The following is an 18,264-nucleotide window of genomic DNA, read 5'->3' on the forward strand; positions in this document are numbered from 1 at the left end:
TAAACCATACAAAGGAATGGTCATTTGTTATTTTATTCTTTCTCCTTTGCAATCATTTGCAATGCAAAAATGTTGTAATACAGTACTGAAAGTCTTTCATTCATTTATCAGCTTTGTGCTCCTGTAGACAATCCTATGAACTTATATACTGCACTGCATAAACATTTCTTCCAACAAATGGGAACAAAAAAACATTTGAACCTTTCAAACACATCTTGTGAGATTTGCAAGCAGAAGCAAAATAAGGTGTATAAATCTATGTTAAGATCGTCATTTCCTAGGCAGTGAAACTGGCCTCTCACCTTTATTGGTAAATTGCATGTACTATCTCGGAAAGCACTAACTCATGTCTCTATTACTTCTGAACTATATCAGAAAGTAGCATCTAACAACAGTAATGTAAACAGGAGAAGCAGTGTCTGTTGGGTCATTTATGCACAAACAAATGTGCTAAAACTCATCATAATTAATTTGCCAGTCTACTATAAAAAAAAAACAGTATAGATATGGGCTGGTTGCTATAGCACACTAAGGCAAGTAAACAAGTGATAAAATAAATAACGCAGATCATTAGAGAAACACTCAATTGCTGGGAAATCTGGAACCAGAACAGTGAAAAGGTAAAAAATTGCAGAAGGTGGGAAGAGAAAAAAGACCTTGTCTCCTTTATTTTATTTCAAACACAAGTCATGGGAGCCAGGTCACAGGTGGACATAAATACTTGATGGAAATTGTGTTTTCTAAGTTATCCGTTATTTCTTCCTTTGAGCCCATTCGTTTGATTGTGGGCACCTCTATGGATTTCAGGGCGGAAATAAATTCACTGAATTCAATACATGTATTAAAAAGTACAGTACTTTGTCTATTTAGCATTGTCATAAAACAAAGCACAGTTTAGTACTTACATCTCCTATGTGTGGGACATTGAGTAACAGTGAATCTTACCTAAATGGTCCCCCATTGTGACAATAGCCCGTTGGTTCATCTCCGGATCTGTCATTTGATTGGACAGCATTACCGCCAAATGAGGTCTCCAGTCTCCCCACTTAGTGTCTCCACTGCACTATTATACGGAAAGAGATTTATAGATATAAGTTATGGACAAACACAGTTATACTTATGGCAATGGGAACTATTTGACCTTATCATAACACTTCTTGACCAGTTTTTTAGGAGAGTACAGATTTGCAAAATTTAACAGGGGCATGTCCACACCCAAACTGGTATATCCTGACCCACAATGGGTATAGCTTAGGCAGATCAATCGTGGCTTGCTGAGATTATGGTTGCGGTGCACAGTAATGTCAGTTTCCTATTGAGAAAGCAGTCATGGATGCGCCTGTTGACTACAAGTCAGAACTATTTCATAGGTTGCACCATTAGACATTAGATAGCAGCCTCTAATTTTACTCGTTACCAGTGAGATCACAGGAATATTCATGATATTCTTGAGGCCGGGCTTATATTTATGAGGCCTGATTAATATTCATGTCAGTCTGCATTCCTTATAATGGCATGCGTCAGCGTCACGGCACTGTAGATGTCGACAGTCAGGTGACTGACATCGGAATCCCGACACCATTCAGATTCCCGGCACCGGAACACGGATTACCGGCATCCCGAAGGCAAGTATTGAGGTGAGGGTTATGGCCCGGAGGGGGGGTTAGGGTTAGGCACTACAGCGGGAATTAGCTGAAGCCGGCAAGCCCGAGTCTTAGCCCTAGCCGCCACCATTGTGATTAGCTGTAGCCACCAACCCCCGCTATCTTATCTCTAGCTGCCAACCCAGGTGGGTTAAGGTTAAGGTAGGGGGCAGGGGAGGGGTAATTTCTTACCCCACCTCCTGTTTGCATTTAAAAAATTGAGATGCCATGGTCAGTCATGTGACCACCGGCATTCCGAACGCCGGGATTACCTATCACACCCCTGCCACTTAAGTGCTGCCACAAGAAAGAACTGGTTCCTATACCTGTTCCACCTTATTCGGGACCTAAAAACACATAATGGGTGGATTTAATGGCCTGAGCAACATTGAGGTCACATGAGACTTTTGGTTTCTCAATTTAAAGTTATAGAAGCTCTGACCCCAATGCTCTATGTGTCCGTTTCAGTCATTTATGCTGGAAAAGAGAATCTTAGAGAATCTTAAGCAATATCTGTATTTTTGAATGACCCTGAAAACCCTTTGGCTTTATTTTTACATTGTTTACCATCTGTGCTCCAATGTACTTAAGGAACAACTGTGTTATTCACAGTAACGTGCCAAGTAAATGTAATTAAGGAGCATTTTCATCACCTTGGGGTTTTTGAAACTTTGGTGCTTGGCTCATAAACATAATCTTTATTTTGCCTTATTTAAGGCCAAAATTAAACATGTCGACAAAATTGTTTCTGAAGGGAAAATAAAGCCAACATTTGATATAATCAAGACGCGAGTAAAAACAGACTCTTGCTTCTTATAAACAAACATTTTGCACAAATTCAGAGTCTAAAATATGTTTTCCAATCTATTCCAACCAAGCCATTCTAAATACATTTCTATGAAGCTTACATTTGCAAAAAATAAATAGCCAGCTGCAAATGGCATGATAACTTTGTGTCGTCAGCTCACCTAAGTCAGGACCATATCAGCGTGTAGCATCTAACTGCTCTAATGTAAACAGGAGAAGCAGAAGCAGAAACTCTGATGGACACATTTATGAAGCTAGTCCATAAGAAAAATGTGCTATAACCCATCACAGCCAATCTGTCATCCTGAAACTGTGATATAAAAAATATGATAGGACTTTTTGCAAAGACTTTTACAGTCAAAATCTTTTTCTTTTAGATCTAAGCTTTGAACATGGACATATTAAAGTAGACATGCCCCCTGTCCCACAGGCAAGACCACCAATTGTGGTAGGTATGTATGTATGTATGTATGATTGTATGTATGTATGTATGTATGAATGTATGTGTGCCATAAATACTTCAGTATGAATGGAAAGGAGTTATTAACCTTAATAATGCAAGGTAAAATGGACTTTGGTCCAGTAAAAAATCAAAATCTACAAAAACTAGAGTGCAGCAGTGCAAATTCAGCTTTGTACCTGATAGGCCATCAGCAGACATTTCTGATATAATTGAACATGAATCGCATATTGTGGGAGAGGAACTATTCACCCCCCCCTCCCCCCCCCCCCCCCACAAGTAATAACAACCTGAATCCTCTTGAATACTCTAGAAGTCCCTGCACTACGTGGGTGTGGGTTGATAGACAGTGTCTAGTTAGACAGTCAATGGATAGACACCATATGTTAGACAGACATTAAGTTGACAGGGTCAAAATGTTGACACGAATAAGGTAGACAGTAAAAAGGTCGACAGGGTTAAAAGGGTCAAAAAGTCGACATAAAATGGTCGACACAAAAAAAAAGGTAGACACCATGTTTTTTGCCTTTTTGTGGTTTGTGTGGATAGTTTTATCATCTGGGACCCCCAATTGTAGAAAGGCATCCCCTCACGGGGCTCGCTGCGCTTGCCTCAAGGTTTATAACCAACTCTTTGCCGACATGGATAGAGAAGGTATGAAATAGTCCAAAAACATGTTACATTTTTTTTTTAAACATTTGTCTATCTTTTTTATGTCGACCATTTTCATGTCGCCCTTTTGACTACCTTTTTTCATGTCGACCTTTTGACCCTGTTGATCTTTTGACCCTGTCGACCTAATGTCTGTCTAACATATGATGTCTATCTATTGACTGTCTAACTAGACACTGTCTATTTATCAACCAGATACCGCACTACGTACCTAGCATCGTTTCCATAACACACACATAATTCCAATGGGTAGGCCATAAAAATAATAGAAATACCCAGATGGTATGATGATGTACAGGGGGACCCACATATCACACCATGCACCCATATCATTAATTATACTTACCGCTCTGGCTGCAGATCACCAGAAATCACCAGGAAAAGGTCGCGGTGGCACAGAAGAGAAGTCCCCCAGGACGCCATGTTTCCGGAAACCTGCACATGCACAGTAGACTCTGCCACAAAGCCAGAGTCTACTGTTCTGCCAGAGAGTAGGGAGCCAACAAAGAGCCTGCACAGGGGCCCTCTACTCTCTAAAGCCGCCTCTGGCTAGGAGTGTGAGTCTTGGCTCTTCTACTCTTGGATTTGGAAACAATCGTATTTTTCCTTTCCCTCTTTCTTTACTGCCCCTTCATACCCCATCCTTCTTTCCTACTATAGACAAATATGGTGCTACAGTACACGGAATATGGGAAATGTAGCATATGGGAAAATGGAGACAGTAGTATATTGGGACAATTATTATTTATACTGGGACAAATGATGATAAATACACTGACCCAGTGTAAGGGCAGTGGGGCTGAAACTAGAACAGTGGAATATATATACAGGTTGAGTATCCCATATCCAAATATTCAGAAATACGGAATATTCCGAAATACGGACTTTTTTGAATGAGAGTGAGATAGTGAAACCTTTGTTTTCTGATGGCTCAATGTACACAAACTTTGTTTAATACACAAAGGTATTAATAATATTGTATTAAATGACCTTCAGGCTGTGTGTATGAGGTGTATATGAAACATAAATGAATTGTGTGAATGTAGACACACTTTGTTTAATGCACAAAGTTATAAAAAATATTGGCTAAAATGACCTTCAGGCTGTGTATAAGGTGTATATGAAACATAAATGCATTCTGTGCTTAGATTTAGGTCCCATCACCATGATATCTCATTATGGTATCTAATTATTCCAAAATACGGAAAAATCCGATATCCAAAATACCTCTGGTCCCAAGCATTTTGGATAAGGGATACTCAACCTGTATATATATTAGTGATGTGCACTGGAAATTTTTCGGGTTTTGTGTTTTTGTTTTGATTTCGGTTCCGAGGCCGTGTTTTGGATTCGGACGCGTTTTGGCAAAACCTCCCTGAAATTTTTTTGTCGGATTCGGGTGTGTTTTGGATTTGGGTGTTTTTTTACAAAAAAAACTCAAAAACAGCTTAAATCAGAGAATTTGGGGGTCATTTTGATCCCATAGTATTATTAACCTCAATAACCATAATTTCCACTAATTTTCAGTCTATTCTGAACACCTCACAATATTATTTTTAGTCCTAAAATTTGCACAGAGGTCGCTGGATGACTAAGCTAAGCGACCCAAGTGGCCGACACAAACACCTGGCCCATCTAGGAGTGGCACTGCAGTGTCAGACAGGATGTCAGATTTAAAAAATAGTCCCCAAACAGCACATGATGCAAAGAAAAAAAGAGGTGCACCAAGGTAGCTGGATGGCTAAGCTAAGCGACACAAGTGCCGACACAAACACCTGGCCCATCTAGGAGTGGCACTGCAGTGTCAGGCAGGATAACACTTCAAAAAAATAGTCCCCAAACAGCACATGATGCAAAGAAAAAAAGAGGCACAATGAGGTAGCTGTGTGACTAAGCTAAGCGACCCAAGTGGCCGACACAAACACCTGGCCCATCTAGGAGTGGCACTGCAGTGTCAGACAGGATGTCAGATTTAAAAAATAGTCCCCAAACAGCACATGATGCAAAGAAAAAAAGAGGTGCACCAAGGTCGCTGGATGGCTAAGCTAAGCGACACAAGTGGCCGACACAAACACCTGGCCCATCTAGGAGTGGCACTGCAGTGTCAGGCAGGATGGCACTTCAAAAAAATAGTCCCCAAACAGCACATGATGCAAAGAAAAAAGGTGCAATGAGGTAGCTGTGTGACTAAGCTAAGCGACCCAAGTGGCCGACACAAACACCTGGCCTATCTAGGAGTGGCACTGCAGTGTCAGACAAGATGTCAGATTTAAAAAATAGTCCCCAAACAGCACATGATGAAAAGAAAAAAAAGAGGTGCACCAAGGTCGCTGGATGGCTAAGCTAAGCGACACAAGTGGCCGACACAAACACCTGGCCCATCTAGGAGTGGCACTGCAGTGTCAGGCAGGATGGCACTTCAAAAAAATAGTCCCCAAACAGCACATGATGCAAAGAAAAAAAGAGGCACAATGAGGTAGCTGTGTGACTAAGCTAAGCGACCCAAGTGGCCGACACAAACACCTGGCCCATCTAGGAGTGGCACTGCAGTGTCAGACAGGATGTCAGATTTAAAAAATAGTCCCCAAACAGCACATGATGCAAAGAAAAAAAGAGGTGCACCAAGGTCGCTGGATGGCTAAGCTAAGCGACACAAGTGGCCGACACAAACACCTGGCCCATCTAGGAGTGGCACTGCAGTGTCAGGCAGGATGGCACTTCAAAAAAATAGTCCCCAAACAGCACATGATGCAAAGAAAAATGAAAGAAAAAAGAGGTGCAAGATGGAATTGTCCTTGGGCCCTCCCACCCACCCTTATGTTGTATAAACAGGATATGCACACTTTAACGAACCCATAATTTCAGCGACAGGGTCTGCCACATGACTGTGACTGAAATGACTGGTTGGTTTGGGCCCCCACCAAAAAAGAAGCAATCAATCTCTCCTTGCACAAACTGGCTCTACAGAGGCAAGATGTCCACCTCCTCCTCATCGTCCGATTCCTCACCCCTTTCACTGTGTACATCCCCCTCCTCACAGATTATTAATTCGTCCCCACTGGAATCCACCATCTCAGGTCCCTGTGTACTTTGTGGAGGCAATTGCTGGTGAATGTCTCCAACGAGGAATTAATTATAATTCATTTTGATGAACATCATTTTCTCCACATTTTCTGGAAGTAACTTCGTACGCCGATTGCTGACAAGGCGAGCGGCTGCACTAAACACTCTTTCGGAGTACACACTGGAGGGGGGGCAACTTAGGTAAAATAAAGCCAGTTTGTGCAAGGGCCTCCAAATTGCCTCTATTTCCTGCCAGTATACGTACGGACTGTCTGACGTGCCTACTTGGATGCGGTCACTCATTTAATCCTCCACCATTCTTTCAATGGTGACAGAATCATATGCAGTGACAGTAGACGACATGTCAGTAATCGTTGGCAGGTCATTTTTTTTGTATTTTGACCAGGCATGTCAATGGCCATATTCATCCCACGGACAACAGGTGTCTCCCCGGGTGCCTGACTTAAACAAACCACCTCACTATCAGAATCCTCCTTGTCAATTTCCTCCCCAGCGCCAGCAACACCCATATCCTCATCCTGGTGTACTTCAACAGTGACATCTTCAATTTGACTATCAGGAACTGGACTGCGGGTGCTCCTTCCAGCACTTGCAGGGGGCGTGCAAATAGTGGAAGGCGCAACCTCTTCCCGTCCAGTGTTGGGAAGGTCAGGCATCGCAACCGACACAATTGGACTCTCCTTGGGGATTTGTGATTTAGAAGAACGCACAGTTCTTTGCTGTGCTTTTGCCATCTTAACTCTTTTAAGTTTTCTAGCAGGAGGATGAGTGCTTCCATCCTCAGGTGAAGCTGAACCACTAGCCTTGAACATAGGCCACGGCCTCAGCCGTTCCTTGCCACTCCGTGTCGTAAATGGCACATTGGCAAGTTTACGCTTCTCCTCAGACGATTTTGATTTAGATTTTTGGGTAATTTTACTGAGCTTTATTTTTTTTTATTTTACATGCTCTCTACTATGACATTGGGCATCGGCCTTGGCACAGGACGTTGATGGCATTTCCTCGTCTCAGCCATGACCAGTGGCAGCAGCTTCAGCACGAGGTGGAAGTGGATCTTGATCTTTCCCTATTTTACCCTCCACATTTTTGTTCTCCATTTTTTAATGTGTGGAATTATATGCCCGTAATATATCAATAGCAATGGCCTACTACTATATATACTGCGCACAACTGAAATGCACCACAGGTATGGATGGATAGTATACTGGACGACACAGAGGTAGGTAGAGCAGTGGCCTTCTGTACCGTACTGCTATATAGTATATACTGGTGGTCAGCAAACTGTGCAAAACTGAAATGCACCACAGGTATGGATGAATAGTATACTTGACAACACAGAGGTAGGTAGAGCAGTGGACTACTGTAGCCGTTCCTTGCCACACCGTGTCGTAAATGGCATATTGGCAAGTTTACGTTTCTCCTCAGACCATTTAAATTTCTTTTTTTGGGTCTTTTTACTGAACTTTGGCTTTTTGGATTTTACATGCCCTCTACTATCACATTGAGCATCGGCCTTGGCAGATGACGTTGATGGCATTTTATCGTCTATGTCATGACTAGTGGCAGCAGCTTCAGCACTAGGAGGAAGTGGTTCTTGATCTTTCCCTATTTTATCCTCCAAATTTTTGATCTCCATTATTTTTCTGGAGTTATACAACAATATGCGGTACAGGAGAGCGTAGCTCTACACCACAAAGGGCAAACCCTGTGAAAATTATTTGAATTAAATATGAATAACCCCTTTATTTGGAGTAAATAATATACAGCACAGGACAGCACCACTGAACTTTTATGGCAGCACCACTGGACTGGATTTATATGGAATTATATGGATTTATATGGAATTATACGGCAGGATCATTGGAATAATATGGCAGGATCACTGGATTTATACGCCAGTACCACTGAACTTATACGGCAGTATCACTGGACTGGATTTATATGCCAGTACTACTGTAATTATACGGCAGGATCACTGGATTTATACGCCAGTACCACTGGAATTATACGGCAGGATCAGTGGAATTATACGGCAGGATCACTGGACTAATACGGCAGGTTCGCTGGAATTATACAGCAGGATCACTTGAATTATACGGCAGGATCACTGGATTTATATGCCAGTACCACTGGAATTATACGGCAGGATCACTGGATTTATACGGCAGGATCACTGCAAATTATACGGCAGGATCACTGGATTTATACGGCAGGATCACTGCAATTATACGGCAGGATCACTGGACTTATACGCCAGTACCACTGGAATTATACAGCCGGATCACTGGAATTATACGGCAGGATAACTGGAATTATATAGCAGGATCACTGGAATTATATGGCAGGATCACTGGACTTATACGGCAGGATCACTGGATTTATACGACAGGATAACTGGATTTATATGGTAGTACCGCTGGATATATACGACAGTATCAATGGACATATACGGCAGGATCACTGCAATTATACAGCAGGATCACTGGATTTATACGGCAGTGCCGCTGGACATATACTGCAGTATCAATGGACATATATGGCAGTATCAATGGACATATATGGCAGTATCAATGGGCATATATGGCAGTATCACTGGACGTATACGGCAGTATCACTGGACTGGACTTATACGCCAGTACCACTGTAATTATACGGCAGGATCACTGGATCACTGTGATTATACAGCAGGATCACTGGATTTATACGGCAGTACCGCTGGACATATATGGCAGTATCAATGGACATATATGGCAGGATCACTGGACATATATGGCAGGATCACTGGACATATACGGCAGTACCACTGGACATATACGGCAGCACAGGGACACCACCACTGGACTGATGCAGGACAACACAGCACCACTGCAATGGATTGGATTTATACAGCAGAGGACACCACCACTGTGACTGGACTGATGCAGCACAACACACCACCACTGGACTGATGCAGCACAAAACAGCACCACTGGACTAGACTTATACAGCAGCACTGGACATATGGCAGCAGAGGATACCACCACTGTGACTGGACTGATGTCAGGTCTGTAACTGTGTCTGTTCCCGGAGTGGGCACTAGTGGGTCAGTGGTGGTGCGGTGGAGGAAACGAGGAAGCGGTAGAAGATTCCTGCGCATGTGCGCAGTGATATTTATTTAGCACACAGAGATATGAACAGTCACTGAAACACAATATAATACTGATGGTTCGAGCAAAGAAGACAACAGAGGTATAACAACAGTCACAGGTGATGATCTGTAAACCAGTGAAATAAATGACAGTGATGACCGGCCTGGAAGCCGCTGGCAACAGGATGAAATATGCAGACGATAGTAATGCAACTGTTGACAGTGAACACAGGCAAAAGTAACTCTGGAGATTGGTCTGGAAACCAACAGCAATAGATTCATACAGTCTGTATATATGCACAAGTCCACAAAGCCAAGCAAGGCCAAAGCAGGAGACAGTTTGTAATTTGCAAGCTGGTTGTTTTAAGTGCCAGATGGAATAGCACAGTGCTGAACGCAGATAAACAACACACAGGTAAGAATGGTAAGTAGCAACTGGAGAGAGTCTCTTACTGCATGCAGAGGTGGAATGCTGACTGTGGAAGGAGTTGTAGCAGAGCAGGATGGCTGGAGCCTGTAGTTCCATGGAGACACTGGAGCAAGGAAATCACTGGAGACAGGAGACTGGAGTCAGGGGACGCTGTACACTGGATGTGGCGCGTTGTTCAAGGCGATGAGACTGAGCTAATGTTCTGGATTTATGCCTGCTGGTCAGCAGGCATTGGATGCTTGAATCATGTGTGCAGACACAGCGCAGGATTGGGTGTTTGCAGGTCAGCTGACCGCAAGTGTCATGGTGGCGCCCATGCTGCACAGATGGTGGGTACACACTAGATGGACTTCAGGGGTACACAATGATAATGGGCACCGTATCCGCGGACAGAGCATTCATGCAGCCGTGACCTCCGGACCTCTGGAGGCCTGCACACCAGCGCGCTGGTAAGTGAGATGCCACTGAACGCCGATTCCTGACAACTGATGCAGCACAATACACCGCCACTGCAGAGGCAGAACTCTGGGAGGCAATGGAATCATCTGCCGCCGGGCTCCTGCTCTAAAGGGGGGCACCTCTCCTCCCATTCTGTGACACCATTGAATTAAGGGGGTCATTCCGAGTTGTTCGCTCGCAAGCTGCTTTTAGCAGCTTTGCACACGCTAAGCCGCCGCCTACTGGGAGTGAATCTTAGCTTCTTAAAATTGCGAACGAAAGATTCGCAATATTGTGATAAGACATCTCTGTGCAGTTTCTGAGTAACTCGAGACTTACTCGGCATCTGCGATCAGTTCAGTGCTTGTCGTTCCTGGTTTGACGTCACAAACACACCCAGCGTTCGGCCAGACACTCCTCCGTTTCTCCAGCCACTCCCGCGTTTTTCCCAGAAACGGAAGCGTTTTTTCACACACACCCATAAAACGGCCAGTTTCCGCCCAAAAACACCCACTTCCTGTCAATCACATTACGATGACCAGAACGAGGAAAAAAACGTGAGTAAAATTCCTAACTCTATAGCAAATTTACTTGGCGCAGTCGCAGTGCGGACATTGCGCATGCGCACTAAGCGGAAAATCGCTGCGATGCGAAGAAATTTACAGAGCGAACAACTCGGAATGACCCCCTAAGTTAATTGATAGCTGTCGCTGTCTTTTCAGTGGCCGACTTCCTCACTGGTCCCTGCACCTAACAAATCACACCCTCTTTATTATACTGAATATACACATTTTACAAGTATCACACCCAGGATTAGAAACCACAACCTATTACACTGGAAGCAGACTCCTTACTGATGAAGCTGTTTGCTCCTGTATAGGAAATATGAGAATTCTAACTATATGAAGATACTTCTCTGACAATTACACGTAACTTCATATATTAGAATTCTCATGCTTCCTCTACAGGAGCAAATAACACCATCAGTAAAGTGTCTGCTGTTAGTGTAACAGGTCACAGGTTCTAATCCTGGGTATGACTGCTAAGAAATGTGTGATTTCAAATAAAAGACAATTAAATGTATAAATACAGTATATAATTTTTTTGCAGAATACTCCATGTACACACACACACACACACACACACACACACACACACACACACACACATACATATATTTATCTTAATATAGGAAGTAGGGGGGCACCAATATTTATCTTGCCTCCGGGCAACTGTGACGAACTTACGCCACTGCGCCACTGAACTGATGCAGCACAACACAGCAACACTGTAAGGGACTTGTACAGGAGCACTGGACATATGGCAGCAGAGGACACAACCACTGTGACTGGACTGATGCAGCACAAGACACAGACACTGAGGACACTGAGAGGACGGAGACACGTCCTCCCTCTATACTCTCCAATGCCGGAGTGAAAATGGCGGCGATGCGCGGCTCCTTATATGGAATCCAAACCCCGCGAGAACCCGACAGCGGGATGATGACATTTTGCCTCGTTCTGGTTTCCGAGTCAGGCGGAAATCCAAGCCTGACTCGGATCAGGACTCGGGTGGTGAAGTCCGAACCTGCTCATCTCTAATAGATTTTATATATATATATATATATATATATATATACATACATACACGAGAGACAGAGAGATACATAGATATAAATATATATAGATATCTGGGTGGTGCTGGCCAGGTCAAAAAAGGCCTCATTAGTAGCTCTCCCAGTCTTCTTGCTGAGGTGCATTAGCTAAGCTTCCCATAGAACAAAACAAATGTACACATACATTCCTAAGAAAATCTGTAACCTCTAACTGTTGTCCTCCTGTTTGCTGTGAAGGAAAGTAGTGGAAAGTATGCATTGACAATTAATGTGTGTAATAAATATTAATGGTTATAAGTACTTTGCTTACTATTAGTCAACCTATTTATCATGACAGCTTGGGTTCTCTACAGAGGAACAGTGGAGATTTGGGGTATTCCTGCAAAGCACAAATTGATAGTACCAGGTCCAGCCCTACTGTAAGTTGCTAGTATGATATTTTGGGGATGACTTAATCAAAACTGACCCATAACTAATCTCTTTTTTTTCCGGGTAATTGGATCAATAAAAGCTCCCCAGTGATACAGGCTGGCATTTCTAAGATGAAGATACTTAGCTGGGTACACACTTGGCCTACCGATCTAACGATAGGTACGGTTTATGCATAAACAATCTTATCCATACACACTTACCAATCCCTTAAAATAGACATATAGACACAAAAATAATTTAGAGCGCTGCTGTCCCAGATAGAATAATTAAATCAATAAACAGTATTAATACAATAAAAACATTTAATTCCAAAGTACTAAATACACACGTCTGGTGCTTGAATTGATCAAAATCACATTAATAAGACAAAATAAAAACATAAATTTCGTTTCAATGAGCATACAGGTTTCAATGCTTAGAATTAATCATGCCTCTATCTCCTTCCATATAGCTAATAAGGCAACAATTGTTATTGATACTGTAGCAATGTCCCAAGCAGTGCTTAAAGTGGTCCTAGAGAGGTGGTGGAACTCACGCCCCTCCCCACGGTGCCCACGTAATAAAGGTATTGTGCGCGCCGTAGGCGCGTGCAGCAAAAAGGGGTGTGGCCTCAAAAAGAAAGGGGCGTGGTCACACAATAGTAATAATGCCCACAGTAGTAGTACCCAAGTGGACATTTTGAAGTGGGGGTATGGAAAAGTGAAGGGTGCAATTATGTGCGCGCCGAAGGCGCGCGCACTCCTGACAAGGGGGTGTGGCCACGCAAAAGGAGGCGTGCCCTTCAGTGTAGTTTACCACACCATATACCCCTTATACACATTATGCACCACAATAGTAGGACCCCTTTCACATTATACCTCACAGTATGAGCCGAAATTCACATTTATACCACACAGTATGAGCCACATTCATATTACACCACACAGTATGAGCCAAATTCACATTACACCACACAGTATGAGCCAAATTCACATTACACCACACGGTATGAGCCGAAATTCACATTACACCACACAGTATGAGCCGAAATTCACATTATAGCACACGGTATGAGCCGAAATTCACATTACACCACACAGTATGAGCCAAAATTCACATTATAGCACACGGTATGAGCCGAAATTCACATTATAGCACACGGTATGAGCCGTAATTCACATTATAGAGTGACAGAGTGACAGGGAGAGTGACAGCAGTGACATGGAAAGTGACAGCAGAGACATGGAAAGTGACAGCAAGGGAATACAGTAGGGACTAGGGAGAGAGAAAGGTAGCAGGTTAGATTACCTGTTTAGCAGCGGCGGTGGTCTGCGGTGCTGTGGATGAGTAGGCTGTGGTAGGCGTGACGTGGAGGAGGCTGTGGGCCTCGGAGATAGTGCGGAGGAGGAGGCTGTGGGTGCGCAGAGGTCCGAGGGCGGGGCGGCAGAAGAGGCTGAGGGCGGGTGCAGTGGATCTGGAACCAGGCTGGCTTTATTATCCCTGCCGCCGCATCGAGCTCCTGTGACCACGGCGCTAATATTTCAAAACTGCTGCGGACCAGCAGCCAATCAGCGACAGATTTGAACTAGTAGCGCCGCGGTCACAGGAGCTCGATGCAGCGGCAGGGATAATAAAGCCGGCCTGGTCCCAGCTCCGCTGCAGCTGGGAGTCTGGAACCTCGGCTTCCAGTGCGGCGGCGATGGTAGGGGTGGAGAGACGGAGGGCGGACCGGGAACGCAGCTTCTTTGTCGGCCCATACAGTAATGCCCCCAGCAGTAGCACCCCTTATACAATGCCCCCAACAGTAGTGCCCCTTATGAAGTGCCCCCTTTACAATGCCCTCATTACTGTGCACCCCATCAGTAATGCCCTTAATGGTAATGCCCCTGTGTAGTATTGCCCCTAGTCGTTTAGCCCCTGTAGTTTAGCCCCAGTAGTCATGCCCATACTGGTAATGCCCCTGCAGTTATGACCCCAGCAATTTACTCCCCCCCCTTTAGTTTAGCCTCTGAGTGGTAATGCCCCGAGTAGTTTTGCCCTCATGTAGTTTGCCCCATGTAGTTTATCCCCCAGTGGTAATGCCCCCTGCAGTTGTGCCCCCAGTTGTTTAGCCCCTGTAGTTTAGCCCCCATGTAGTTTGCCAAAGTTAGTAATGTCCCCAGTAGTTTGCCCCCTTGTAGTTATACCCCCAGTAGTTTAGCTCCTGTAATTATGCCCCCTTGTAGTTTAGCCCCCAGTAGTAATGCTGCCAGTAGTTTGCCCCTTTGTAGCTTGCCCCCTTGTAGTAATGCCCTTAGTAGTTTTCCCCTTGTAGTTTGCCCCAGCAGTAAAGCCCCCCAGCAGTTTGCCCCCAGTAGTAAAGCCCCCCAGTAGTTTGCCCCTCTGTAGTTTGCCCCAGTAGTAAAGCCCCCCAGTAGTTTTGCCCCTCTGTAGTTTGCCCCAGTAGTAAAGCCCCCCAGTAGTGAAAGCCCCCCAGTAACTAGCCCCCAGTAGAAACGCCGCTAGTGGTACACATATAGGAGGGAGGGGGGGGGAGCACCATACTTACCAAGCCCCGCTCCCGCCGCAGTCCTCTCTCGCCGCCCACTCCTCGGCACTATGGGAGAGACGTCATGACGTCTCTCCCATAGCGCGCACTGACAGAGCCGGAAGCCGGAGCTCAGTACTGAGCTCTGGCTGCCGCTGCGGAGAGGGAGTCGGGCGCCCGCTGGTAACGCGATCTCAGCGGGCGCCCGGCATCTCCCTGCAGCGCCGCTCGGGACATCGGGTTAGGAGAGCCGGGGGAGGCGGAACTGCGTTCCGTCTCCTGGTGGAACTGACGGAACGCAGTTCCGCCCCGTTCCGGCTCACTTTAACCCCTGGTCCCAAGAAACTTTTGTAGCTATATGTAGCAGAAATGTACCTAATGATGGAAAGTCTCTCCGTATCTTGCAAATTAGACAATTATTCTGAGTCTCTGTTATATCCTTGCACTCAGTGGTCAGCTGATAGCCTGTTGATTAATAATGACCTTTATAATGGTGTTAAAAAGAACTTACGGATCGATCCACTTAAGACTCAACCTTGTATCATAGAAAAGTCCCCAGGCAAGAGCTCCAAGATATCCGTGGACAATTAGCAGCACATCCCATATTTCTCACCCGCTCAGCCAAACGGTCTTTAATGCCGAGTATCATCCGTCCACTAGGCAGCAGCTCCCTCTGGCAGACTCGAACGTGTGAACCACAGCAGCACCAGACGTGCACTTCTTTACGCGTTTCTCTGCCTATGATCGTCAGCTTCTTCCTCATTCTTCTGAGGAAGCCGCTGACGATCCTAGGCGGGGAAACGTATGGAAGAAAAATATTTAGAGTATGATTACTACTTCCTTTCCCTAGTTACATAATAGCAACAAAGAAGGTCAGCTATATACTGTACGTGCGATGGTGTAATGGTTAGCATTACTGACTCATGGCACTGAGGTCATGAGTTCGATTCTCACCATGCCCCTAACTGTATTCTTCCATTAATTGAGTTTCCTCTGAGTACTCCTGTTTCCTCCAAAAATATCCTGGAAGGTTAATTGTCTCCCTGAATAAATTAACCTAAGTGTGCCAAGTGGTTCTTATGTGCTGTCAAATTCTATATTTCTGTTACGTACTTACACCTGACTGTGCAGACCATGTACACTGTGTATAGATGCTTTCTGCAGTTATTGTACACTGTACTACAGTCTGCCCATAGCCCAAACAAGCCTATTTATGCACATTGTGTACAAAACAAATATTTGATGGTAAAATAGTCCTGCAATTTTGTGAAGCACTGTACAGTTATAAAAGGTCCCCTCTGACCAAATTACCACTGTACCTGGCAGAATGCTTGCTTGGCGTCACAAAGAATTACTTTTGAACAGCTCTCAGACACAGTGTATAATTTTAGCAAGGAGAACATACTGTATGCAATGTTACAAAGGGTAGAAATAATATACCGGTAGTCTTGATTTACATTTAATGTTCCGGCACACACACGGGCTTAGCTTGACACACAAATTTATTAGGAACCAATTTATTTGTTTTGCTGGGAGTAAATGATATCCAAATGCAAGTCATGGAAATTAATGTATAAACTACTGTAAATACTATTTATATATGTATAAATTATGAATTCTGATGTCATATACATGTATTAAATATTATTATGAATATTAGAAGTCGCTTTTATATAGGCACAGATTCCCAAAGTAACTTCCCAGATCCCTAGGGCAGTGGTTTCCAAACTTTTTTGAATCACGCCGCCCTAGAATATCAGAATTTTTTTCACGGCACCCCTAGGCCAAAAATTTCTTATTGAGAAATTTAGAAAGAAATATTACATTAAGTAGATTGCGTTTATATTAGAGATGAGCGGGTTCGGTTCCTCGGAATCCGAACCCGCCCGAACTTCATGTTTTTTTACACGGGTCCGAGCGACTCGGATCTTCCCGCCTTGCTCGGTTAACCCGAGCGCGCCCGAACGTCATCATCCCGCTGTCGGATTCTCGCGAGACTCGGATTCTATATAAGGAGCCGCGCGTCGCCGCCATTTTCACACGTGCATTGAGATTGATAGGGAGAGGACGTGGCTGGCGTCCTCTCCGTTTATAGAGAAGAGAGTGAGACTAGAGTAGAGAGAGACACAGTATTTACTTTAGTAATTTTGGGGAGCATTAGGAGGAGTACTACTACTTGCTGAAGTGATAGTGTGACTGTATATCTGACTTGTGGGGGAGACAGAGGGGAGCAGTTAGAGTCTGAGAGCAGGAGTACATATTTTAACGTACAGTGCACACTTTTGCTGCCAGAGTGCCACACTGCCATTGTGACCACACTGACCACCAGTATATATATTGTGATTGTCTGCTTAGGAGTATTACTTGCAAGTTGCTGATAGTGTGACCAGTGACCTGACCACCAGTTTAATTAATCACCACCAGTTTAATATATATATATATATATATATATAATTGTATATAATATATATATATAATTGTATACCACCTACCCGTGTTTTTTTTTTTTGCTTTCTTCTTGATACATACTACTATAGTAGCTTACTGTAGCAGTCTGCGGTGCTGCTGAGCTGACAGTGTCCAGCAGGTCCGTCATCAGTCATTACATAATAAATATATATACCTGTCCGGCTGCAGTACTAGTGATATTATATATATATATATATATTAATTTCATCTCATTATCATCCAGTCTATATTAGCAGCAGACACAGTACGGTAGTCCACGGCTGTAGCTACCTCTGTGTCGGCAGTCGCTGGTCCATCCATAATTGTATACCACCTACCCGTGTTTTTTTTTTTTCTTTCTTCTTGATACATACTACTATAGTAGCTTACTGTAGCAGTCTGCGGTGCTGCTGAGCTGACAGTGTCCAGCAGGTCCGTCATCAGTCATTACATAATAAATATATATACCTGTCCGGCTGCAGTACTAGTGATATTATATATATATATATATATATTAATTTCATCTCATTATCATCCAGTCTATATTAGCAGCAGACACAGTACGGTAGTCCACGGCTGTAGCTACCTCTGTGTCGGCAGTC

The 18,264-nt window shown here is 44.0% G+C and overlaps 1 protein-coding gene across 3 annotated transcripts in view; it reads right to left on the minus strand.

Moving 5' to 3' along the window:
- SEC16B (SEC16 homolog B, endoplasmic reticulum export factor) overlaps positions 1-18,264 on the minus strand; it is a 327,501-nt gene that overhangs the window by 157,459 nt on the left and 151,778 nt on the right. For all 3 annotated transcript variants that reach the window (XM_063939718.1, XM_063939716.1, XM_063939717.1), the window contains exon 13: positions 946-1,063. In XM_063939718.1, the coding sequence (XP_063795788.1) occupies positions 946-1,063 (118 nt within the window). The remainder of the gene's footprint in view (positions 1-945; positions 1,064-18,264) is intronic.

Source organism: Pseudophryne corroboree, chromosome 9 (assembly GCF_028390025.1).
Source record: "Pseudophryne corroboree isolate aPseCor3 chromosome 9, aPseCor3.hap2, whole genome shotgun sequence".
Lineage (NCBI taxonomy): Eukaryota > Metazoa > Chordata > Amphibia > Anura > Myobatrachidae > Pseudophryne > Pseudophryne corroboree.